This window comes from Antedon bifida, chromosome 8 (genome assembly GCF_963402885.1).
Source record: "Antedon bifida chromosome 8, ecAntBifi1.1, whole genome shotgun sequence".
Lineage (NCBI taxonomy): Eukaryota > Metazoa > Echinodermata > Crinoidea > Comatulida > Antedonidae > Antedon > Antedon bifida.
In genome coordinates, this window is record NC_136233.1 from 8,143,331 (window position 1) to 8,165,192 (window position 21,862).

The 21,862-nt window shown below is 35.3% G+C and overlaps 2 protein-coding genes across 2 annotated transcripts; one reads left to right on the forward strand and one right to left on the reverse strand.

Annotated features, from left to right (window-relative positions):
• Positions 1–1,287: 1,287 nt before the first annotated feature.
• LOC144850153 (uncharacterized) lies at positions 1,288–4,276 on the forward strand. The gene is made up of 2 exons (XM_078707370.1): positions 1,288–1,643; positions 1,841–4,276. Exon 2 carries the CDS (start codon positions 1,930–1,932, stop codon positions 3,325–3,327), a length of 1,398 nt encoding a protein of 465 aa, XP_078563496.1. The 5' UTR covers positions 1,288–1,643; positions 1,841–1,929; the 3' UTR covers positions 3,328–4,276.
• A 4,845-nt stretch (positions 4,277–9,121) lies between these two features.
• On the reverse strand, positions 9,122–20,527 carry LOC144850221 (adenosylhomocysteinase A-like). Its single transcript, XM_078707456.1, has 8 exons — positions 20,374–20,527; positions 16,538–16,728; positions 15,221–15,449; positions 14,164–14,276; positions 13,639–13,846; positions 12,594–12,799; positions 9,911–10,105; positions 9,122–9,613 (listed from the first exon to the last, which is right to left on the reverse strand). The coding sequence occupies exons 1-8, from the start codon at positions 20,393–20,395 to the stop codon at positions 9,482–9,484; spliced, it is 1,296 nt and encodes a 431-aa protein (XP_078563582.1). The 5' UTR covers positions 20,396–20,527; the 3' UTR covers positions 9,122–9,481.
• Positions 20,528–21,862: the final 1,335 nt, after the last annotated feature.

Consider the following 21,862-nt stretch of genomic DNA (forward strand, 5'->3'; position numbering starts at 1 on the left):
TACAATAGTGACGACTCCAACGACTATTATGCAAACTTCGGCAAAACAAAAACGTCAGAATCGACCGTTTGGACCGTGTCGGTTCGCAAAGTAAAGGGCGATATTAACAGGCTTACGTCGTGTACGATAGGTTGAATTTTTGACCAAAATTGTACAACCCAGTTGTTTTTATTTTATTTATTCATAGGAATCACCTTTATATCTATAGATAATTAATTAATTAAATATGTATGAAAATGTAGGCCCTACAATATATATAACTAGAAAAATATAAACACAACAGGCATAGAAATACATTCTAAAAAAATATATATATCCAAAGGCAAATTACTACAAAAAATGACAATGCTGTGGGTATCAGTGGCTGGATCTCAATGGAGATAAAAAAAAAAAAGCGAAAAGCTAAATCAAAACGATAAAGTAAATCAGCCAGAAAAGTTAGCAGATCTTTCGGGCAACACTAGCCCTTCATCAGTGCTAATATATATATATATATATAAAACAAAAACAAAACAACAAAAATACAGGATATCATTAAAAATAATAATAATAAGACTTACAAATTTACAGATACATACTCATACTAGACGTCTGTTTTTGTAGGTTTTCATTTTTTTCTTGAGGGGTTTCCCATCAACAAAGCCAAAAATAACTAGCATATAGTTTGTGGTAGGTAGTCCGATCATTTTCCAAAGCAAATCACCATATAGTAGACTCTGTTAAAGTCTACTTGTTCAGATATTATAGATTTTATGTAAGCTATTTTAATTAATTCTTAATTACATCATTTATGTGATATACATCAGACAATGATCGAGATATTTGTACACCAAGGTATTCATAACAATACAATTAAGAGCGAAACAAGTAATAACAAGCACGAATGTGCAATACTCGGGGTACAGCGAAAGAAGCTGTAATGACGTCATAAGACCAGATGTAACGTCACATACACATCAATAACCGCGCTACCAAATACGGCTATACGGTACCATCTTCGAGACGTGATATGGCTGCATCCGGTATGAAATTAAAAAATCCGGCTCTATAGCTTTGAGGACATGTCCCTGTAGTATATTCACGCTAAATCCGAGCTCAATACTACAACGAATAAGGGAGGAGTAGTACTTTATAAACCGCACTTTTTGCTCAATAGTGTCCGGATGGAAGAAGAAGAGGAAAAGACGAGAGAGTCCTAGACTCAGGTACCCCGAGTAATAAAACGAGATATACTCTATATCATATTACGTATACAGTGTAAGTGCCAAATCCAAGCTAGGTTACTGTGCTTGTGTTCACTGAAGGGTGTCAAGTGAACAGGTGACCAACCATATGGGTTATGCTAATGAGGGCATAGCTTGCTTGGGCTGTGGCTGGCAGTTGGATAGTTAGGCTTGTTGGGTAAGGACCTAGCAAGCACAAAAGGCTTACTTAGAAGCCTATAGAAGTGGTAGATGTACCAAGGCTTACTTAGAAGCCTATAGAAGTGGTAGATGTACCAAGGCTTACTTAGAAGCCTAAGCTGGCCTAGCTATAGAAGTGGTAGATGTACCAAGGCTTACTTAGAAGCCTAAAGCTGTAGTACGGTAGTAATTGATATAGTGTATAGCTATAGCTGCACATGTTATCCAGGCATATCTTTGGTAAGCAATTGAGACTTATCTTATTATTATTATAGTTGTAATTATTTTGAACCAAGAATTATTTATATTGTACTGTTTTATCTATGACTTATTTAGATACTTATGTAAGGTCTATTATTATTGTATAGAATTATTTATGTTGTACTGTATGATAGATACCGTATATATTATTTGTAATCATTATTTATTTGTTATAGTAAATCGGATCAAGTTGGAGAACAATTAAATTCCGCATTTGCAAGAAACTTGTTTGTGCAGTTATAAAATTTACAAAGATATATCCACGATGGCTGAAGCTGCTTCAGAGAAATCTGTTAAAGTAAAACGTAAGACCGAGAAGGGTGCAGAGTATGAAAAGGAACGAAAGCTGAAAGGAATCAAAGAGTTGTGGCGTCGTGTTAAATTTGTGTCAGAAGCGTTGAAAGCTTCTTTGAATAAGGAAGTTACAAGAGAAAATCTGATTAAGGTGCATCAAGATTGGTTAATGGTGTATGGTGAATTTATGTTCCTTCATGATGAAATTTGTGGCTTGCTGAACGAGGAAGAGAAAATAATGTATAATGAATGGTTTGAAGACAAAGAGGTGTGGTTGGCAAACTTAAAAGCTAAAGTAGAGGATTGGTTTGCGGAGCTTGAGGTAGAGCAGTCTGCGGCGGTAAATTCTCATCGCTCCGCAAGCAGGAAATCAACTAACAGTTCAAAATATTCTAAACGATCACTAAGTGCTTCTGTGATTCAAGAAGAGCAAAAACATGCAGAGTTGCTAGCCAGGCAGAGGAGTCTCACAGAAAAGCAGAGAATTCAACAGGAAGAGTTCAAACTGAAACAGGAAGAGTTCAAACTCAAACAGTTAAAAGAAGAAAACGCTTTAAAAGAAGATATAGACGTCGCCGAAGCAAGATTGAATGTTGCAAGGGATTTCGCAAGCGGAAGGGGTTCTGGTAGCCACAAAAGTACGTCATCAATGGAAGGGTTTCTAGATAGTGCATACCGACGAAATGTGTTATCAATTGGTCCAGCGGATCCTGCTACTATTCCTGTATTAGATTTAGACCCATTGGATCCTGTTGTAGTCCCTGTTGTTCCTGGTGATGTAACACAAGCCTTTGCTCCAGCCGATCATGTTACAATTCCTGTGCTAACGTCAGTTGCTCCTGTGGTAGTACCTGCTGTTCCCGTAAACATACCGGCAACCCAAAACTTTGCTCAAGCAGATCCTGCTCCTACTACAATTCCTAACTTAGCTTCGAACACAGTGACTCCTGTGGTAGTTCCTGTTACGCAAACGCATCTGTTTCAGCAAAACCGGCAGGGTTGTCAGGATTCTTTTTCTTCTAATAGAAAAGTTGGTTCTACTGATATGAACGAGGTGATAAGGACTATGCGGAAGCCACAAATGGAAATTAAGAAATTTGCAGGTGAATCCTTGGAATTCAAACGTTTTATAAGACAATTTAAGTCTAGAGTGGAACAGTTTTGTTCAGCAGATGAGAAATCCAATTGCTTCCGGAGAAGATGGAAACAAGCTCAATATTTGGCTGATCGTTTCTGGGAGAGATGGAAAAGTGAATATCTTCCGCTGTTACAAAGAAGACAAAAGTGGTTATCTCCAAAACAAGGATGGGTTTGTTCGGCAAGTAAAGGTAAAGACACATGCAAGTATCCTGACAAGGCCTGTGAGTAAACTGTTTGCTGTTGGAGAATGATGATCCGGAAAAGTAAATCCGAGGCGTTGTCTATATTATTCTGAATTGAACAAAACAAAAGAAGGAAACACAGAAAACTTAAGAAACTTTAAATGAACTTTATATTTAACTTTATTTTTGTCGCTACTTATATACATTGTTGTTTAACATTATAGTCAATAAGTTGATGGATAATTTGTGTTATAGGCCTGGATTTTACACTTTCATTGTATTTGTATGTAGAATTGTGCAATGCGCAATTGTGGGTGGGTATGTAAGTGCCAAATCCAAGCTAGGTTACTGTGCTTGTGTTCACTGAAGGGTGTCAAGTGAACAGGTGACCAACCATATGGGTTATGCTAATGAGGGCATAGCTTGCTTGGGCTGTGGCTGGCAGTTGGATAGTTAGGCTTGTTGGGTAAGGACCTAGCAAGCACAAAAGGCTTACTTAGAAGCCTATAGAAGTGGTAGATGTACCAAGGCTTACTTAGAAGCCTATAGAAGTGGTAGATGTACCAAGGCTTACTTAGAAGCCTATAGAAGTGGTAGATGTACCAAGGCTTACTTAGAAGCCTAAGCTGGCCTAGCTATAGAAGTGGTAGATGTACCAAGGCTTACTTAGAAGCCTAAAGCTGTAGTACGGTAGTAATTGATATAGTGTATAGCTATAGCTGCACATGTTATCCAGGCATATCTTTGGTAAGCAATTGAGACTTATCTTATTATTATTATAGTTGTAATTATTTTGAACCAAGAATTATTTATATTGTACTGTTTTATCTATGACTTATTTAGATACTTATGTAAGGTCTATTATTATTGTATAGAATTATTTATGTTGTACTGTATGATAGATACCGTATATATTATTTGTAATCATTATTTATTTGTTATAGTAAATCGGATCAAGTTGGAGAACAATTAAATTCCGCATTTGCAAGAAACTTGTTTGTGCAGTTATATACAGTATATTTCACCATATAGTTAAAGAAAAATAGGTTTCGCCAGAGCTCGAACCGGGACCTTCTGCGTGTTAAGCAGACTTGACAACCACTACACTACGAAACCTCTTACACTAAAAATGTGGGTTACAGAAAGTTTTTTAATCCATTTAAATTACAAATAAATATGGTAATAAGCACAAAGCAAAATAAACATGTGTAAAAGTGATAATTACCGATTACACAAAATAAGTATTTAAAAAAATAATAAAAATAAGATATACTGTGTATAATTATCATATTGCGTATACAGTACTTTTCACCATAAAGTTTTAAAAATGAGTAAGTCCTAGACTCGGGTACCCCGAGTAAAAAGTGCGACAGTAGCATGTTTGACGTCCATCCTTACGGAATTCTCAGTGTATTTACAAAATTTAGCCTTACAGATAAATTTTGTCCGTACGACAATTTTTTTCATTTTGGCCTCAATGGCTTCCCATATTCATAAGCCTCATACCAAATCTATTATATCATATATCTATACTGTAATTATTTTATCAGCAAGATAGCGATAAAGGCGGGTCATTGCGATACCTGTCTCTCAGTGCAAAACTGGTCTCAAAACGGCAGATCGAGGTCATTTGAGCAATTTATTTATTTTATTTCAACAATATTTTATGAGGGTGGTCCATCCAGCATCAGCTGATCATTACGGACCCTCAAACAATACAAACAGTAAATACAAAATAAACTATAAAAACACAAAATTAACAAAGATATAAAAAATAAATATATATAAATAGATATATTATTCGTGGTAAAATTAACGCAGATCATGAAAGCGAAAGTGCTCGATACAAAATGTAGAGCTAAATAGAAATAAATAAATTATCATTTATTCCTATAAATATAAATATAAATATACAGTAGGCCTACAATGAAAGAATGATAAAAAGAAAAAAAATCAGAGAGAGAGAGAGAAACAGGTGTTTTTTCAAAAGAGATTTAAAGGAGAAGAAATTGTAAGAGTTACGAATGCTTAATTAATTTTTAATCCTTATTAACAGATTTCCTATTGAAATGTTCGTTGTTATTGTTCTCATTTCATTCTTTCTGTAGAGATTTTGTGCAGTTTTCACATTTCCCATTATAATCCAGTCATTATGGTAATCTCTTCTTCCTCGGTCACATTTGCCTAGACAGAAGAAGAGATTACCTTCCTAAATGTACTTAACCTAACCCTCTAAATAATCTCTCTCAACTATTAAAACAAGCACGAATGTGCAATACTCGGGGTACAGCGAAAGAAGCTGTAATGACGTCATAAGACCGGATGTAACGTCACATACACATCAATAACCGCGCTACCAAATACGGCTATACGGTACCATCTTCGAGACGTGATATGGCTGCATCCGGTATGAAATTTAAAAATCCGGCTCTATAGCATTGAGGACATGTCCCTGTAGTATATTCATGCTAAATCCGAGCTCAATACTACAACGAATAAGGGAGGAGTAGTACTTTATAAATCGCACTTTTTGAAGAAGAAGAAGAGGAAAAGATGAGAGAGTCCTAGACTCAGGTACCCCGAGTAATAAAACGAGATATACTCTATATCATATTACGTATATAGTATATTTCACCATAAAGTTAAAGAAAAGTAGGTTTCGTCAGGGCTCGAACCGGGACCTTCTGCGTGTTAAGCAGACTTGACAACCACTACACTACGAAACCTCTTACACTAAAAATGTGGGTTACAGAAAGTTTTTTAATCCATTTAAATTACAAATAAATATGGTAATAAGCACAAAGCAAAATAAACATGTGTAAAAGCGATAATTACCGATTACACAAAATAAGTATTTAAAAAAATAATAAAAATAAGATATACTGTGTAAAATTATCATATTGCGTATACAGTACTTTTCACCATAAAGTTAAAAAAAAAAAGGTTTGGCCCGGGCTCGAACCAGGTACCTTCTGCGTGTTAAGCAAACGTGATAACCACTACGCCAAGATGCCGCATATAACTACATAACGCTGTGGTGTGTGTCACACATTGTGGCTTCTTAATTAAACAAATTAATTAACAAATAAGCACGAATGTGCGATACTCGGTGTACAGCAAATGAAGCTGTAATGACGTCATAAGACGGGATGTGACGTCACATACACATCAATAACCTACCAAATACGGCTATATGGTACCATCTTCGAGACGTCATATGGCTGCATCCGGTTTGAAAATAAAAAATCCGGCTCTATAGCTTTGAGGACATGTGCCTTTAGTATATTCATGCGAAATCCCAGCTCAATACTACAACGAATAAGGGAGGAGTAGTACTTTAAAAATCGCATTTTACTCAATAGTGTCCAGATGGAGAAAATGAGTAAGTCCTAGACTCGGGTACCCCGAGTAAAAACACGCTATTGATAGACCTCGAACCCATGGTTCCAATGTCATAGAGTCAACCCTTTACCACTCGACCAAACATTTCGGTTGGGATAGTCACGTCAATTGACTATGATGGCATGGTTGTTCAGTTTAGTGTGACCGTGTATTCAAATGTGACCGAGGAAGAATAACTTACCAGTTATTACAGCATACAAATATAGGATGAACCTGAAAAAAATTGCAACAGATTTGAAATAATGGCTAGACATGTTTATGAAAGGGGGCGCAAACTGTAGAGTTCACACCAACTAAGCCCCACCATGTTTAGGGCTGAGTTGGTGTGAACAATTGGAAAAGATATGACACCTCTATGATCGACGTAAATGTACAATTGATATTTTAAATTTGAAAAGTGAGGTACTAGCCTATTAAAAGGTGACATTTTCCCCGATAGGCCTATTTTAAGTAAAAGCGTCACAACAGCTGGGCACTTCGCGCTGGTCAGCGTTTACATGGCGGAAAAGAGTGCTTGTCTAGGGACGTCGACAGGACCCAGGGGCGTATTAAGGGGGGGGGGGGGGATTGGAGCCGAAAAGAAAAACGAAAGGAAAAGAAAGGAGTAAAAAACAGTTACAGACTACAATATATATTTAGTATTACTAATGATAATATCCTGGATTTATATAGCGCCTAATGTTGTGGAACCTATAAGCGCTGAATATTATTACCCCGATAATTTTTGCATCAAACAATAATAATAAATTATATTAACTTTAAATCTTAAATCACCCGGCCCCTGGAATGAACGGCAATGTTATAACTTTGGCGCCTCTCGAAATGTCCTGTTTTTTCGATTCAGTTGTAATTGTCGTCCGAGATTAAACAAAAGAAAAGACATACTGTTACTGTTACAACTATCATCGAGCAATACGTGTCTGTAAATAAAGAGTTTGCGAATGAATTGCCTATTTTCACCTGTAAAATAAATCATTTTGGCCCCTGGATGTAACATGATATTGACGCGTGTATCGTACTCATACAGCGAGCTGGAGCTCGGGCGACAATTACAACTGAATGGAAAAAAACAAAGTACACCGCCAGACAACCGCGTAGGCACACCTATTGTGTACATACGTAAAAAATGTAACGCCGTGGTTGGTTACCTACAGTATGCGTCATCATCATAGACTAGTTAGATTATGATTAGATTATGTTATAAGTAGATTATTTGGCATATTGTCGTTTGGGCTAGTGGTAGATGGTCACACACTGTATTGGATGGTGTAGATACGGTATTAGGTGATTGTGAATGTTTATTTTCATTGAACTGCATGAGATAAGAACGGATGGCTTGATTTGTGTACGAATGAATTATTGGTGGATGATATGTATAACAGTAGTATGTATTTTTGGCGGGTTTGGCTTTCCATAGTAGCCGTACCGTAATCAAACCTTAATTCTAACTTTAAGCCAACCACAATTCAGCTTTTTGTTTATGGTGCTGTGATGGTGAAAAATGGTGTTTGAAAAAATAGAGTAGATTGAGTAGACGGGAGTGCGATTTTTTGAACTACGACTTCAATGTATGAATTAATTCTATTTATTTATTTTATACACTTGTTATAGTTAAAAATACTCTTTATAGTTACACAAACTTCAGTTTCAGATACAACTTATATATTCCAACTGAAAATGTTTCCTGTAGATTATAATTTTTGTGTAAACTTTTTCAGAACACACCATGTAATTATGTAATGCGAGAGGTGAATGGTCTCAGTCGTGCCGTAACAATCACCATTGCTATACCGCGGTCTAACCTTCAAGCCTACACTCAAAAAAGTCTTAAAACAGTGTTTTTATGGATATTATTAGGTCTTGGTATCATGATCATGAAATACAACACGCATTGAACAAGTTTTCTGTGATAGATCACATACCAATGATGTTATATTGAAAATAGATTTTGTGCAAAAATATACGTACTGTTTTAGGATTGATTGTGGACTGAGCAAGTGTGACGAATGTCTTATTTGGTATTCTATGTATAAAGTGAGCCCTCAAATTGTTACTGTTCACAGCCTTAGCTTACTGTTTTATAGCATATTAGTAAGACCGTTTATCTGATAATCAGTTAAGACTATTTTATAGCAACCTATCCCTGGTCTTGGTTATGAAGCCATTAGTACCCAGAATGCAACTGTCAGTCGGTGTCAAAACTGTATGGTGGAAAATGTCATGTAGAAGGTGTGCAGCAGCACCAGCAGTATGTGTATGTGTAGTAAAAGGGTGGACTTGTACAGAAGAATAATTGTAATAGCAACCCAGCAGATTATTAGCCAATAATTCTCTTGTAGCACACAGGCAGTGAGGACTACAGCAAAATAGAGTAGATAGGTATATTGCATGCTGGTATACAATTTATACAAAAGATAGACATAAAGTAAATCTTAGCCGAATTCAGCTGGTATATATTTTAATACTCCGAGGTGTACAAAAAAGCAGCAGTACCTAAAGATATAATTTCCCAAAATTGTGCATAAAAACAATTAAAGACCCACTAACACTACAGTTTAATTTTTATTTAATGATATTTTTAACAAATTAATTTTGTTTACAACCAATTATTTGAAACCATGTTATTGACAATACAATTATTATTGAAATCAAATTGTTTTAATCTTTAAACAGATTGAAAACAAACTGATGATTGGCTTAACGTAACTCATTTTAAGGTTCATGTTTGGTACATATAAGGTTAATAAAACATGGACAATTACAGACATTTCAGGACTTGTGCTTCGTTTATAGCGTTGCTTAGTAACGGTACATGTCAGATTTGTATGGTCCTTTCACTGGTATATCAAGATACTTGCTCTGTGACTCCGACAATTTGGTCAACTTTACATCAAGGTGATCAAGGTGGAGGCGAGCAACTTCCTCATCCAACTGAAATTAAAAATTGCACATAACTACTAAGACAAGGAAGAAAGAGAAAAGTACTAGGGTTGACAATTGCATCGATTACATCCATTTACAAGATCTCATCCATAAAATTCATCAACCACAAATCCAAATTTTACGAATTCTAAATTTTATGAATGACTTAATTAAGTATTACAAGTGTAGGAAAGAAAGATCTTCGAACCAGTAAATAAAGATGTGGTTATAAATTAAGAATACTTTTATAATAATCTGAAAACGTGTAGCTTTTTAAATATAGGGTGGAAAACAGTTACACCTTACCTTCTTTGGTAGGACATGTACACCAATTTTATAGTTGTCAGGGTTGGTCCACATCTCAATTTGAGCCAGCACTTGGTTAGTGAATGAAGCGGACATGACAAAGCTAGGATGTCCAGTAGCACAGCCAAGATTGACCAGTCGTCCAGAAGCCAAGAGAAGGATGTGGCGTCCATTTGCCAACTTGTAGCGATCAACCTATATGTAAATTACATGTTTAAATCTAATTACTGAATACTGGATGGTCGTTTTTGACATGCGAGTTATTGGTTATTACACCAGTGTAAAATGTATGAGTTTATTTCTGCTGCATAGCATTCATATAATGTTATATCGACTGTACTACTCCCAACTGTTTAAATCTGTGAATGGCAGTGAATTCAAACGTTACTATAGTGCAATTGACTCAAGGTCAAATCAAATATCGCTATTTCGCATCGTTCTAACTGTTTGTAATGGTTATTTTTAGGCTGCATTTAACCGGTTATTGTAAATTTGTCCTGTGGGGTAATTTATTCAAATACTTTTTCGCAGCTGAAACAGGACCGCTCATTTGTGTAAATTGGCCTTTAGGCTGTATAAGGTAGTTTAAGTTAAATTGTTTTGTTTGGGATCTTGTTAATAACTGTGAGTATGTCTTTAACCTCCACGGGTGGGAAAGTTTCTAAGCAAACATTGGTTGACATTTCTACAGGGGGAAGGGCAAGGCCATCATTGATCACGCGATCATCTATGCGTGCTATTAACTACTTTATTTTTAAAATAGTCAGCAAACTATTGACATAGTGATTTATGATATTATGAATTACACAATGGTAAACTACGTTTAGATTTTCCTAACAATTTATAGAGAACATTTCTCTCGAATTGCTTTCTAAAAAGACAGATTTGAAAACTTTTGTTTTCTCTAATTTAATTAAATCACATACACTTTTGTGCTGTTCTAAAAAACAGATTTTGTTTTTCTCCATTTGCATTCAGGTTTTTTTCGCGCAACTTTACAACAAGGGACCTGGTAGGCCATTGATTTCTCGCAGAAATTTGGCAAATTCGTCAATAAACTGCGACGGTTTTAGACCTGTGAGGGTGGGGGGAGGGCGGTAATCGGCAATCAATCTAAAAGACTTGGCAAGATCTGTCATACAAGCGTGCTGAAACGATTTAATTCATGCGTTAAGGCGATGACACAAACAAACAAAAGTTCAGACTTCTATATAATCACTATTCCGCCACCTCTCACGTCTCCTTGACGCCCGTCAGGTGTGCACTCCTCGCTAATCGAAGAAATTCCATCGCTTAACCAAGACTCGGTAATAACTAACATGTCAATTTTAGAGTCTACTAATAAGTAACATATTGTAGTGATTTTGTTACAAATAGAACAATACGTTTGTCAGAAACATAGTTCCAGTTAATTAGAGTTGAGTTTTTGGCCTAAAATTATTAATGTGTACCGTAACTTTGTTTGATTCTAGTTCTTGCAAAATCATAAAATGATATAAAAGCTAATTTAAATGTTTTTTTGGTCTAAAGTATGTATATCTCTCCAAAATTTCCGTCACTACAAGAGTTGAATGTTGCCATTGATTTAAATATAGACGGCACTGTTGGATTTTATGTTCAGAATCAATTTTGTAATTTGTATGCAAGCATTTTTTTTTAGTACACGAAAAAAGTACTACTTCTGGCAGAATCTTAAAATTGTTGGTCTTACTCTTAAGGTTGGTCTTTTAACTTTTTTTTATTTTTAATGTTTTTTTATAGCAATTTCTAGAATTGAACATTGGTAATTGGAGTTTTAATTAGTTAGTAGCCATGATTATTATTTTTATATATATTAATTAATATTATGATTTACAAATTGCATTCCATATTTAAAATTTTTGTATAAACAGCAGTAAATTGCAGTCGGGAAGCCGTGTTGGTCATCATTGATTTCATTCATTTGAGGGTGAATTTTTGCAATTTTAGTACACTTAAAAAATTGGTATAATTTTGATATTAGATATTTCAATATGATAAAAATGCAAAGATGCAAATCCCACTAATTTAAAATTTGTAAACAAAGACCTGTTAAAAAACTTTGACGGCTGCACACAAACTTTGGAAAGAAACCATCACTGGCAACAAATTATACATCTTATACATATAAGGAACTGATCTTTCCATATATGCTTATTTTTTTGCCCACTAATGTTTATTAAAGTAAACACAAGTGGCTAATGTTTTCATGCGAAACATTGATGCTTCTGTGTCGAGAGAGGGCTTCTAAAATTAATGACATTATGACAGGTTGAAATTTTTGTACTAACGGTCATAATTCCCAACGCGGCTCTCCGAATGATTGTAAACTAAGCACTATCCCTAGGATGTAACTGCTGTCGCTCAAAACCAGGAATTTCATAAACATAATGCTTATCTGGAGTTCATAGGAATCAAGCAGCTGGTATGGTAGGATTCATCTTGTACTCTAGAATGGATAACTTGCAAAAACAAACCTAGGGCTTACCTCTCCTACCACACAGTCCATATATAACTGGAAAGTCTTCCTTGCTATTCTAAATGCCCAACATTTTTAAATTGCAGGCAATTCTGCAAGCACTGAATAGTGCATACTATTGCACGCCATATGATCCACAATCAAATCATAGGAATTTATTTAGGTGTTGCATAACATTCAATATACCTGTGGCTTAATGGTTATCTTCTCTGCACAGTTCTTTTCCAACCAGTCAACATCAAGTTCGATGTCAAAGTGTCCAATATTACATACGATGGAATCATCCTTCATGCTCTCAAAATGCCTCTTGGTTATGATATCCTTGCAGCCGGTGGTGGTGACAAACACACTTGCTCTTGAAGCAGCATCTTCCATTGTTGTTACCTCATAACCTAACAACACAAAGCATTTCCTTTTAGTTATACATTGAAACCATAAAATCCCTCATTTCTACCACAATATTCAATTGACTGCCCTTACGGCCTGCAAGAAAATTACGAAATAGGTATACAGTACAGGTATGAATTATTGCTTTGTTTCCATTGAGTAACCCTTCATGAGTCCATGCATAGGAAGATTGCACACTATTTTTATCGTGATCCTACAAGCTAATTATCGGATTGCAGGGTGTTCATCATTGTTATAAACATGTTACAAATTGGAAACAACAATTGAATGCTGGAATTGCGATATTGCATAAAAATTCTTTAAATAAATAATGTAGCAACCACAGCCAGTCAACATACAACAAACATGTGGATACTGGTCAGGCAGTATCTTTTTACCATTGATTGAACATTTGACCAACTTCGTATTAAATTGTTCCTAAAATTGTCAATACTTCATTGAGTTCAGGTATATTTCCATCATCCCTGAAGCATGCCTCATGTATTACACTCCTGTTGAAAAAACCTGAAGATCTTTTTCTAATTGTCGAACCACTTCCGATCTTCCAGTCATTGGAAAGGTCATCAAAAGTGTGGCATCTAATCAGCTTTTATCACATCTTAACAGCCATAGTTTGTTTGCTTCTAGACAATTGGCCTATCACTTAAACCATAGTGTGGAATCATTCAGAGTGCCCTTGATAATACTACAATGACATGGTCCTTTTGGATGGATACCAAGTTACTTGAACTTTTTTTACAAGCATGGTATTTCGTTGCATTTTTTGTTATTGATGTTATGAAAAGCTGAAATGTAATAATTTGAGATGTACTTTATACGGTACCTTCCATGGCAGCTTGCAATGCATTAATTGGATCAATTTCAGTGATGAGAACTCTGGCTCCAAATCCTCTAAGAGACTGGGCACTACCCTTGCCAACATCACCGTATCCAGCAACACAGCATAGTTTACCTGCCAACATGATGTCAGTGGCACGCTTGATGCCATCACAAAGCGACTCACGGCAACCATACAAATTGTCAAACTTGCTCTACAAAACAAATGTGACAGAATACCATTGAAAATATTGTATTACAGTATATTATTTGAAAAATGCAATATGTACAGAGCTTAACTTATGTTGTAAGTTAACACTTGAAAAAGTGGAGCTGGTATGGGTGGTAACAAAAACCCAACACAAATGAATCTGCATAAATTCACTGGTTGGATAGTCTTTAAATGAATTTCAGGAGTTCAAACTGGGAATGGTGTGACCCTTAACCCCGACTTCCATATATTACAGCATCCGCCATTAATTGTTTTCATATTTTCCCAGTAAAGTAAAGAGAATTGTATCTGAAAGATGACCTTGGTGACAGAGTCATTGACATTCATCGATGGCAGCTTAAGAGTTCCTTCTTTCATCCTCTTGTACAGGTTGTGAACACCAGTAGTGGTTTCTTCTGATAGGCCTTTGATTCCTGTAGAATAATATACATTTTAGCCAAAATGTATTTGTATTTATGTAACAATCATGTACAAAGTAGCACATTCCCTAAAACCCACAAGTATGGTTGGACAATCAACAATAAAATTGAAAATATAAACAAAATTAGCTAATTATTTTCTTAGATTCTTATTTTATTATTATTTATTTCAGGTAATTCGCACGTTCTATTGATTTGCCCAAATAAAACTAATGTCTTAATTATGTCTCCAACTGAATTGGGGTTTTGTCTTCCAACCAATGACTGATCTAAATGTTGGTTGTGGCCTTACTTAATATTTGAATAGATTCTCTATATGATTTAAAGCAGCGTTTTCGCAAACTTGTTATTTCTCAGCCTAAAATATGGTTCTCCTTGACCAAGCCGAAGCCTGTACACTCAGCTGTGTCAGTGACCAACATTGAACAACTATAAATAAGAGAGTCCACCAGCCCAACCACACCTCAATTTGAGGATGAATATAATCATACAATACATCTCAATCAGGCACATTCATCACACTTCACTGTGTGTTGTAACCTGCTTCTTGCTTTAAAATATAGGATCTTTTCCCTAAAACAGGTTTTTTTTTCTATTTCAAGGCGTCAAAGGACCTTTAAATGCGTTTGCTGAACGAGAGAACAACAATGAATAGAGAAACAATGTGCCACCAATGATTGAACCAACATATCTAAACGTAATGAATATTCTGGTATCATGATTACATTACACTTACAGTACAGTGACTAATGCAATAAAAAGCAGTTTTTAGTCGCTCAGTATTGGTATAGCCAGTTTAACAGTGGAACATCGTGTGTACTATCATTGAGAAATGCCATTTAAACTAGCCCTAATGGGAAAGGCTGTCTTGATAAAATCGGCCATCTTTGGCCTGCTGGCTAAGCCGTTGCTTGGGACTTAAAGCAACACCATCTTACCTGAAATATACTGTGGATACTTGTCATGGACAATATTTGTAAGGTCACCACCATCATCCAAGATCATGTTCAATGGTTTGCCATCTGCGAACACCAATGTTTGTTCAATACACCAGATATACTCTTCGTCTGTCTCTCCTTTCCATGCGTACACTGGGACACCGGTCTTAGCGATGGCGGCAGCGGCATGGTCCTGTGTGGAGAATACATTACAGCTAGACCATTGGACCTGTTAAAGATAAAAGATAAGAAATCCACATAACAATTTAGCAAAGAAACGGACTCGCATATTTAGCACTAAGACTCAAGATTATTGCCTGGGCTAGCACTAAAATTTAATTTTGTTTAGCCATTTTGCGAAAGTCAAAATATTTTTTTTAGCCAATTCAGTTTATTTGCCAAAAGTTCACTTTTTTTTATTTAGCCTTGAAAATGATTTTTTTTAGCCATTTGAATATAAAATTGAAATGTAAATTGTAATGGTAAAACATTTTTGGAAATTTATCCCTGTCAAAACTTGATCATAGTTAACCCTACTGTAAAGATATTTAGATGGCTAAATCACTGTAAGAAAAAATTATGTTGTATGTTAGACGATCAAAACATTCAATCATACATACACAGTGATTCCTACAATTATCAGGAGAAATTACCATCCAGATATAATACACAGCCCTGTAGAGTCAGCAGTGCGTGTGTAACTAAATCCCTGTTAAATAGACTCTACCATTTCCTGTATGTTATTTTGTTTACTCTACTCACGCACTGCACCAGGGAAAGTTTATTAAGAAGGGTAAAAATGTAAAACTACATTAAATAGGCAGCATCTAATTAAAATGCATAATGCATAAATATTTGATTTTGAAAAGACGTCGTTCATCAAATATACTATATGTTTTTTTAAATCTGAAAAAATAAATCCCTACATAAAGATAGCCAATCCCGGTAAATAGCCAACCGTTAGCTGCTGTTTGTGCAGCGTATGACATGCAATAATTAAAAATAAATAGGCTATATATAGTGGTTTCGTGTAACGTCTGTGCAGTCTACAGAAACTCCATCATATGGAAATAACAAAGAGACGCCTGGTACAAGACAAGTTGGCGAAAATGGAGCTTGAATTAAACAACAAAATAAATACTGTAAATATTTTCCTGATTAAAAGCATGAGGAATCGCACACAGGAAAAACACAGAAAAACAATTAAATGAATATCAAACAGATTTTCAACAAATTTAATTGACTACGACCCATGCGGACGTGACCGTCGTGTGCATGTTCACTCAATCTAATGACGCATAATAAATTAAATACTACCTCAGCTCCAAGTTCTGTTAGGGTCTCAATGAGCACTGCTGTTTGGATGGTCATGTGCAGACAACCAGCTATGCGCGCCCCCTTCAATGGCTTGGAAGGGCCGTGTCTTGTTCTCATCTCCATCAGACCAGGCATTTCCTTCTCTGCCAGGGTCATCTCCTTGCGACCCCAATCGGCCAGGGATAAATCAGCTGTTGAAAATATAAAGAATATTATATTAAAGACACATTCCCTAGAGGCTTAGTTTGTAGGCTTTTCTGGTAAACAGAGGCATTGTACGAACATTGTACACTAGCTATAGCCCTGACTCATCAGCTAAAATATTAGGCCGGTAGAGCTAACTCATACATATGCATGATATGTTAATGAGCATTAACACAGTCGAGATCTGATCTTACAACAAACATGCAACAACGCGACTAGGGGTTTCCCTTGATCGTATGACTATAAGTAAAGCTTAGCTGTTAATTAGTCGGTAAGTAGGCCTAGACGGTTATTTTAAATATAATATGTAGTGCAAAATAGACAGTTAATAAGAAATATAGGCGTTTTTCACTTTTTTAGATCTGATCCCAACTTTGAATACATATTATTCCATTTCTGTTCATTTAATCAGCCTGTGCTTCTTTGTGGCTATAGACAACTATCCATAGATAATATATTTGCAATATGAAATGTATCTACCCATTCATATGGACACAGGTTGACCCCGAAAATTTAAAAAAATCGGCGTTGTTAAACGAAATGGCTAGTTTGAGTGCAGATAACTTTAAAAGGGAAGTGATAAGAGTTAATCTCAAAACATATTTCTATAATATGGCCAGAAATAAGTTGGAATTCCAAGTTTGAGCTTGATAGCTATTACCAATCCAGAGTTATAAGCTTCCAAAGTCCGAGGAAATTGCAATATCTCGGAAACCACATATCGTATATGGTTAATTTTTTTGTTGAGTTGGTTTTTCACATACTGGATCAATTTTGAGAAGTTTCGTCAAAATCCAAGACGGTGGAGCAGGAACTTTTTAAAAATCTGGTTGATTTGACATGGAATGACCCTTTTGTAATAACAGGAAGGTTAATTAATTTAATTAACTCAACCTGGGATTTTTTAGGGCTACTACTGTAGGCCTAGAATATAATACATGCATATATAGTAGCAGGCAGACTGGGATAATCGGGTCCCTGCAGCACTGTAGACTAGGCCTAGTGGAGAAAAGCCAGCTTAGCCATTTATGTGGATACCAATAAGGATACAACTCAAAAGAATTTTCCTCACTATGTTACTCTGTAGTAAGTCAAATGTATTTGTTTTCTCTTTAATAAGTTCTAATGTGTTACCATCTCTAGTCTATGGCAAGCAATTTCACTAGCCCACATTTTGCACTAAATATGCATGATCTATTTTTAAATACCAAATTCCAGGTTTCTGTACTTTGCCGAAATTGAAATATTTCAAACTTATTATACATCATTGTTTTTAAAAATTTATTTAAAGATGTTGAGCTGATGACGACTAGAACAGAGGTCACATTTGTACTTCATAAAGACAACTAATGGTAGACTCGGTATCGGAATATGATTGTAAAATGTTGTTGTATAATTTGTGTTATTATAAAGTAATAATATTTGTACAGATATTTTTTAAACATAACATTCAATAAATAAAATATAATACTACAGTTACTACAGTACAGATATATACTTCAAATTTACATATACTTCATTCTGTCAAGCTGTAGTAACTATAGCTTCACGTGTGGTACTGCTTCTTAATGCTTCAGCTGAGAATATATCTGCCTTCGTGGCGCGAAAAAAGGGCCATTGAGTAGATACAAAATACAATTAATTCAATACTATATAATTCAGTTCTGGAAAATGCTTGCAGGTTACAGCACCACATCCAGGTACAGGCCTAGCTGGCCTAAATTGCTTTAATTTTGTTAGTGCAATGCCTTTCTAGGTTCAATCATCCTTGGAAGCTAAACATTATTTGGATTGATTTATTCAATGATCATTTAAGGTATACTTTTAAATAATGTGCAATTAAATTCACTTAAAATGATTGTAGGTAACCAATAGTAAAAACCAAGGCACCACACATGCATTGTAAATTTCAAGAAATTAGAGGATTAACCATTTAATGGAATATTCTCTTTTATTATAGTAGAATAAAATCTTGAAACAAAATTATATTCTTATAGGTCATGACATGATTTTGTAATGATTTTTTAAATGATAAAATATTTAAATTTCGGTATACAGTTTACATAATTGGTTGAAATAACAAATACTGATATTTCAGGCTTCAAATGGGTGAGACTTGAAATTTCCAAATTCAATCAGTAAGTGATTAGTAAGTCATGCATTCAATTGAATAAAAAAAAATCAACATGTGGCATTTGTCAGCATACAGAACTAGATCAAACCAGATTATATTCATTCATTCAATACTATTACAATGCATGACTATATGCCTTGATGGACAAATGAAGTCTCAGCTTTAATTAAAATAGGTTTGCTTTCTCCAGCTTTAAATAATACTATACACCTATACCAGAAACTGGCACCACACCGCATTCATATGCCCTACTGCTTGAAAATCTTACCACACCCTCAATTCCCCTCCCAACATAAACCCCACAAAAAATTATAATATAAGAACATTTTTTTTAAGACCTTTTCTTCATTTAATGTGATACAAACACATTTGAATTTACAAAATAAATCTATTTTGAACCAAAAGTGTTTAAAAAGGTACAGGAACATTGAATAGACGTAAGCTATCACATGTTCAGCGGTGCATATTATTTTGCTGATTCATTGTAACTAATTAATATATATGGCTTCTATGCCAGTGACTGGATACCTACCTACTTACCAGTGTAAAACTTTATTGTGCTGTTGCCAAGAATTTACAAAATATTAATTACACTTTTTTCGTCCTTTAATATATTTTATATAATGTTAAGTAAATGGTGTAGAGATGTCACCCAATCAACCTATTAGTATACTGTATGTTTGGCTTGAAAATCTGCCTGACTATTTTAATTTGTTTCTGATTTATATTACTTTTTATTATACAGTTAGGAAATTAAATGAGACTGTGTAGGAAAGATGGAAGGAAATGAAAAGTAGTGTTGCCTATGGTGCGTGAACTAAAGTGAAATCAAGCAACAGACACAGATGCCACACTACTATCAAACCATACAATGACTGTGTGTGCAAGCGATCGGGGGATACAGTCAAAAAATATATTTTCCTATAAAAAAATTGAATAGATCAGGGAATATTTTCATTCAAAATTTTTGCATAGCCATAATAACGACTAATCAAATTATAAATTGTGTAGCCAAAAGTCAACATTTTGATTAGCAATTTTTCATGTATGTTTTTCCGTTAATGAATTTGAAACGTTTTCATGGATTTGACACGTTTTTAACCAAATTAACACGTTTTTAACGGATTTCATTTGACACATTTTAAATCCTCACAAAATACCTTCCACAATCGGCGAAAGTAATTTCATGCATGTTTGTTAACGAATTTGACGTGCTTTAACTGATTTGATGTAATTTACGCGTTTTAAACGCAATCACTAGGCCTACTACTAACTAGGCCTACCTCGTACTAGCATAGGTACTCGTACTAGCTAGTAGGCCTAGCCCTAGAGGCTAGTAGATAGTGCAGGCTATTCCAAAAAATAATTTTGCCGCATTTGCAATAGAATAGGCCAGGCCTATTCTATTGCAAATGCGGCAAACCGCCTACATTACATAATAAACCTTTCTAAAACACTACCAACAAAACTAGGAAACTAATAATAGATATGCACTAACCAACTTTATATGCCTCCTTCATATTTTCTGATTTTTAGATGTAAATTTTGGAGAGAGAACTGGTTGCAGTGCTGCACCTTCGAGTCGGCTGATGAGAAAGGATCCAACACGTGTGCTTTTAAGCCGATCCCCCGGTCGATTCTTCATCTAGGTCTCCCTCTCTGGTCGTTATATCACGGACCGCCCATAAAATAAACGCCATAATCAATTGGACATAATTTGTTATATAATGGCCTTCCCGCCAATCAACGATTACTTTACAAAAACATCTGGAAAAGGATGTCTGTGAAGTTGGTTACTAGTTCCTAGTTCCTAGTTCCTTATTCAAATTCAATTAAAGGGACAGTCACAAATATATAGAAAAACAGATTTTAATACGTAATAACTGTCTAATTGAGTTGTTATTGCATCAACTTGTTAGCCTTGACCTCCTCTACTTCTTCAGGTCAAAGTTCAATAACTTTGTATGCATTTACGCCCTCTACAGCGAATAAGTAACTAGCTTTTACAAACGTTATAACACTTGACCTACTTAATATTTTGAAAATATTTTGGTATAGATCGATGACCCTTGACCTACTCTACCATTTTCCACCCTAGTTCCGCGAACCTTTTTGCATCTACGCCCTCTACGGCGAATTAGTAACTGGCTTTACGAATGTTATAACACTTGACCTACTTAATTTTTTCAAAATGTTTTGGTATGGATCGATCACCCTTGACCTACTTTACCATTTGCCACCCCAGTTCCGCGAACTTGTTTGCGTCTACGCCCTCTACGGCGAATAAGTAACTGGCTTTACGAACGTTATAACACTTGACCTACTTAATTTTTTCAAAATGTTTTGGTATGGATCGATCACCCTTGACCTACTCTATCGTTTTCCACCCCAGTTCCGCGAACTTTTATGCATCTACGTCCTCTACGGCGAATAAGTAACTGGCTTTCCGAACGTTATAACACTTGACCTACTTAATTTTTTCAAAATATTTTGGTATGGATCGATCACCCTTGACCTACTCTACCATTTGCCATCCCAGTTCCGCGAAATTTTTTGCGTCTACGCCCTCAACGGCGAATAAGTAACTGGCTTTTACGAACGTTATAACACTTGACCTACTTATTTTTTTCAAAATATTTTGGTATGAATCGATCACCCTTGACCTATCGTAACTATTATCACTCAATGAATAGTATGCGCTTTTTAATTGTTAATATTACGGTAACAGTATTAATGAATATGTTAATTTTGCTGTTATAAGGTAGTGTAAACTGTTTTTAAGTAAAAGTTGCTGTAATGACATTTGAAAAAAAAACATTAGTTCAGCTTTGTTTTTTTTGTGCGCTTATAGATGGGTACTGTAAGATGATGTCATTGTATGTGGGTGATTTTTAAATGTTCAAACATTCTAGGTCTACAGTGGTGAAATATTTAGTAATTTATAGATTTTATAATGAAAGACATTTATGCCGTAAACCATATGCGTA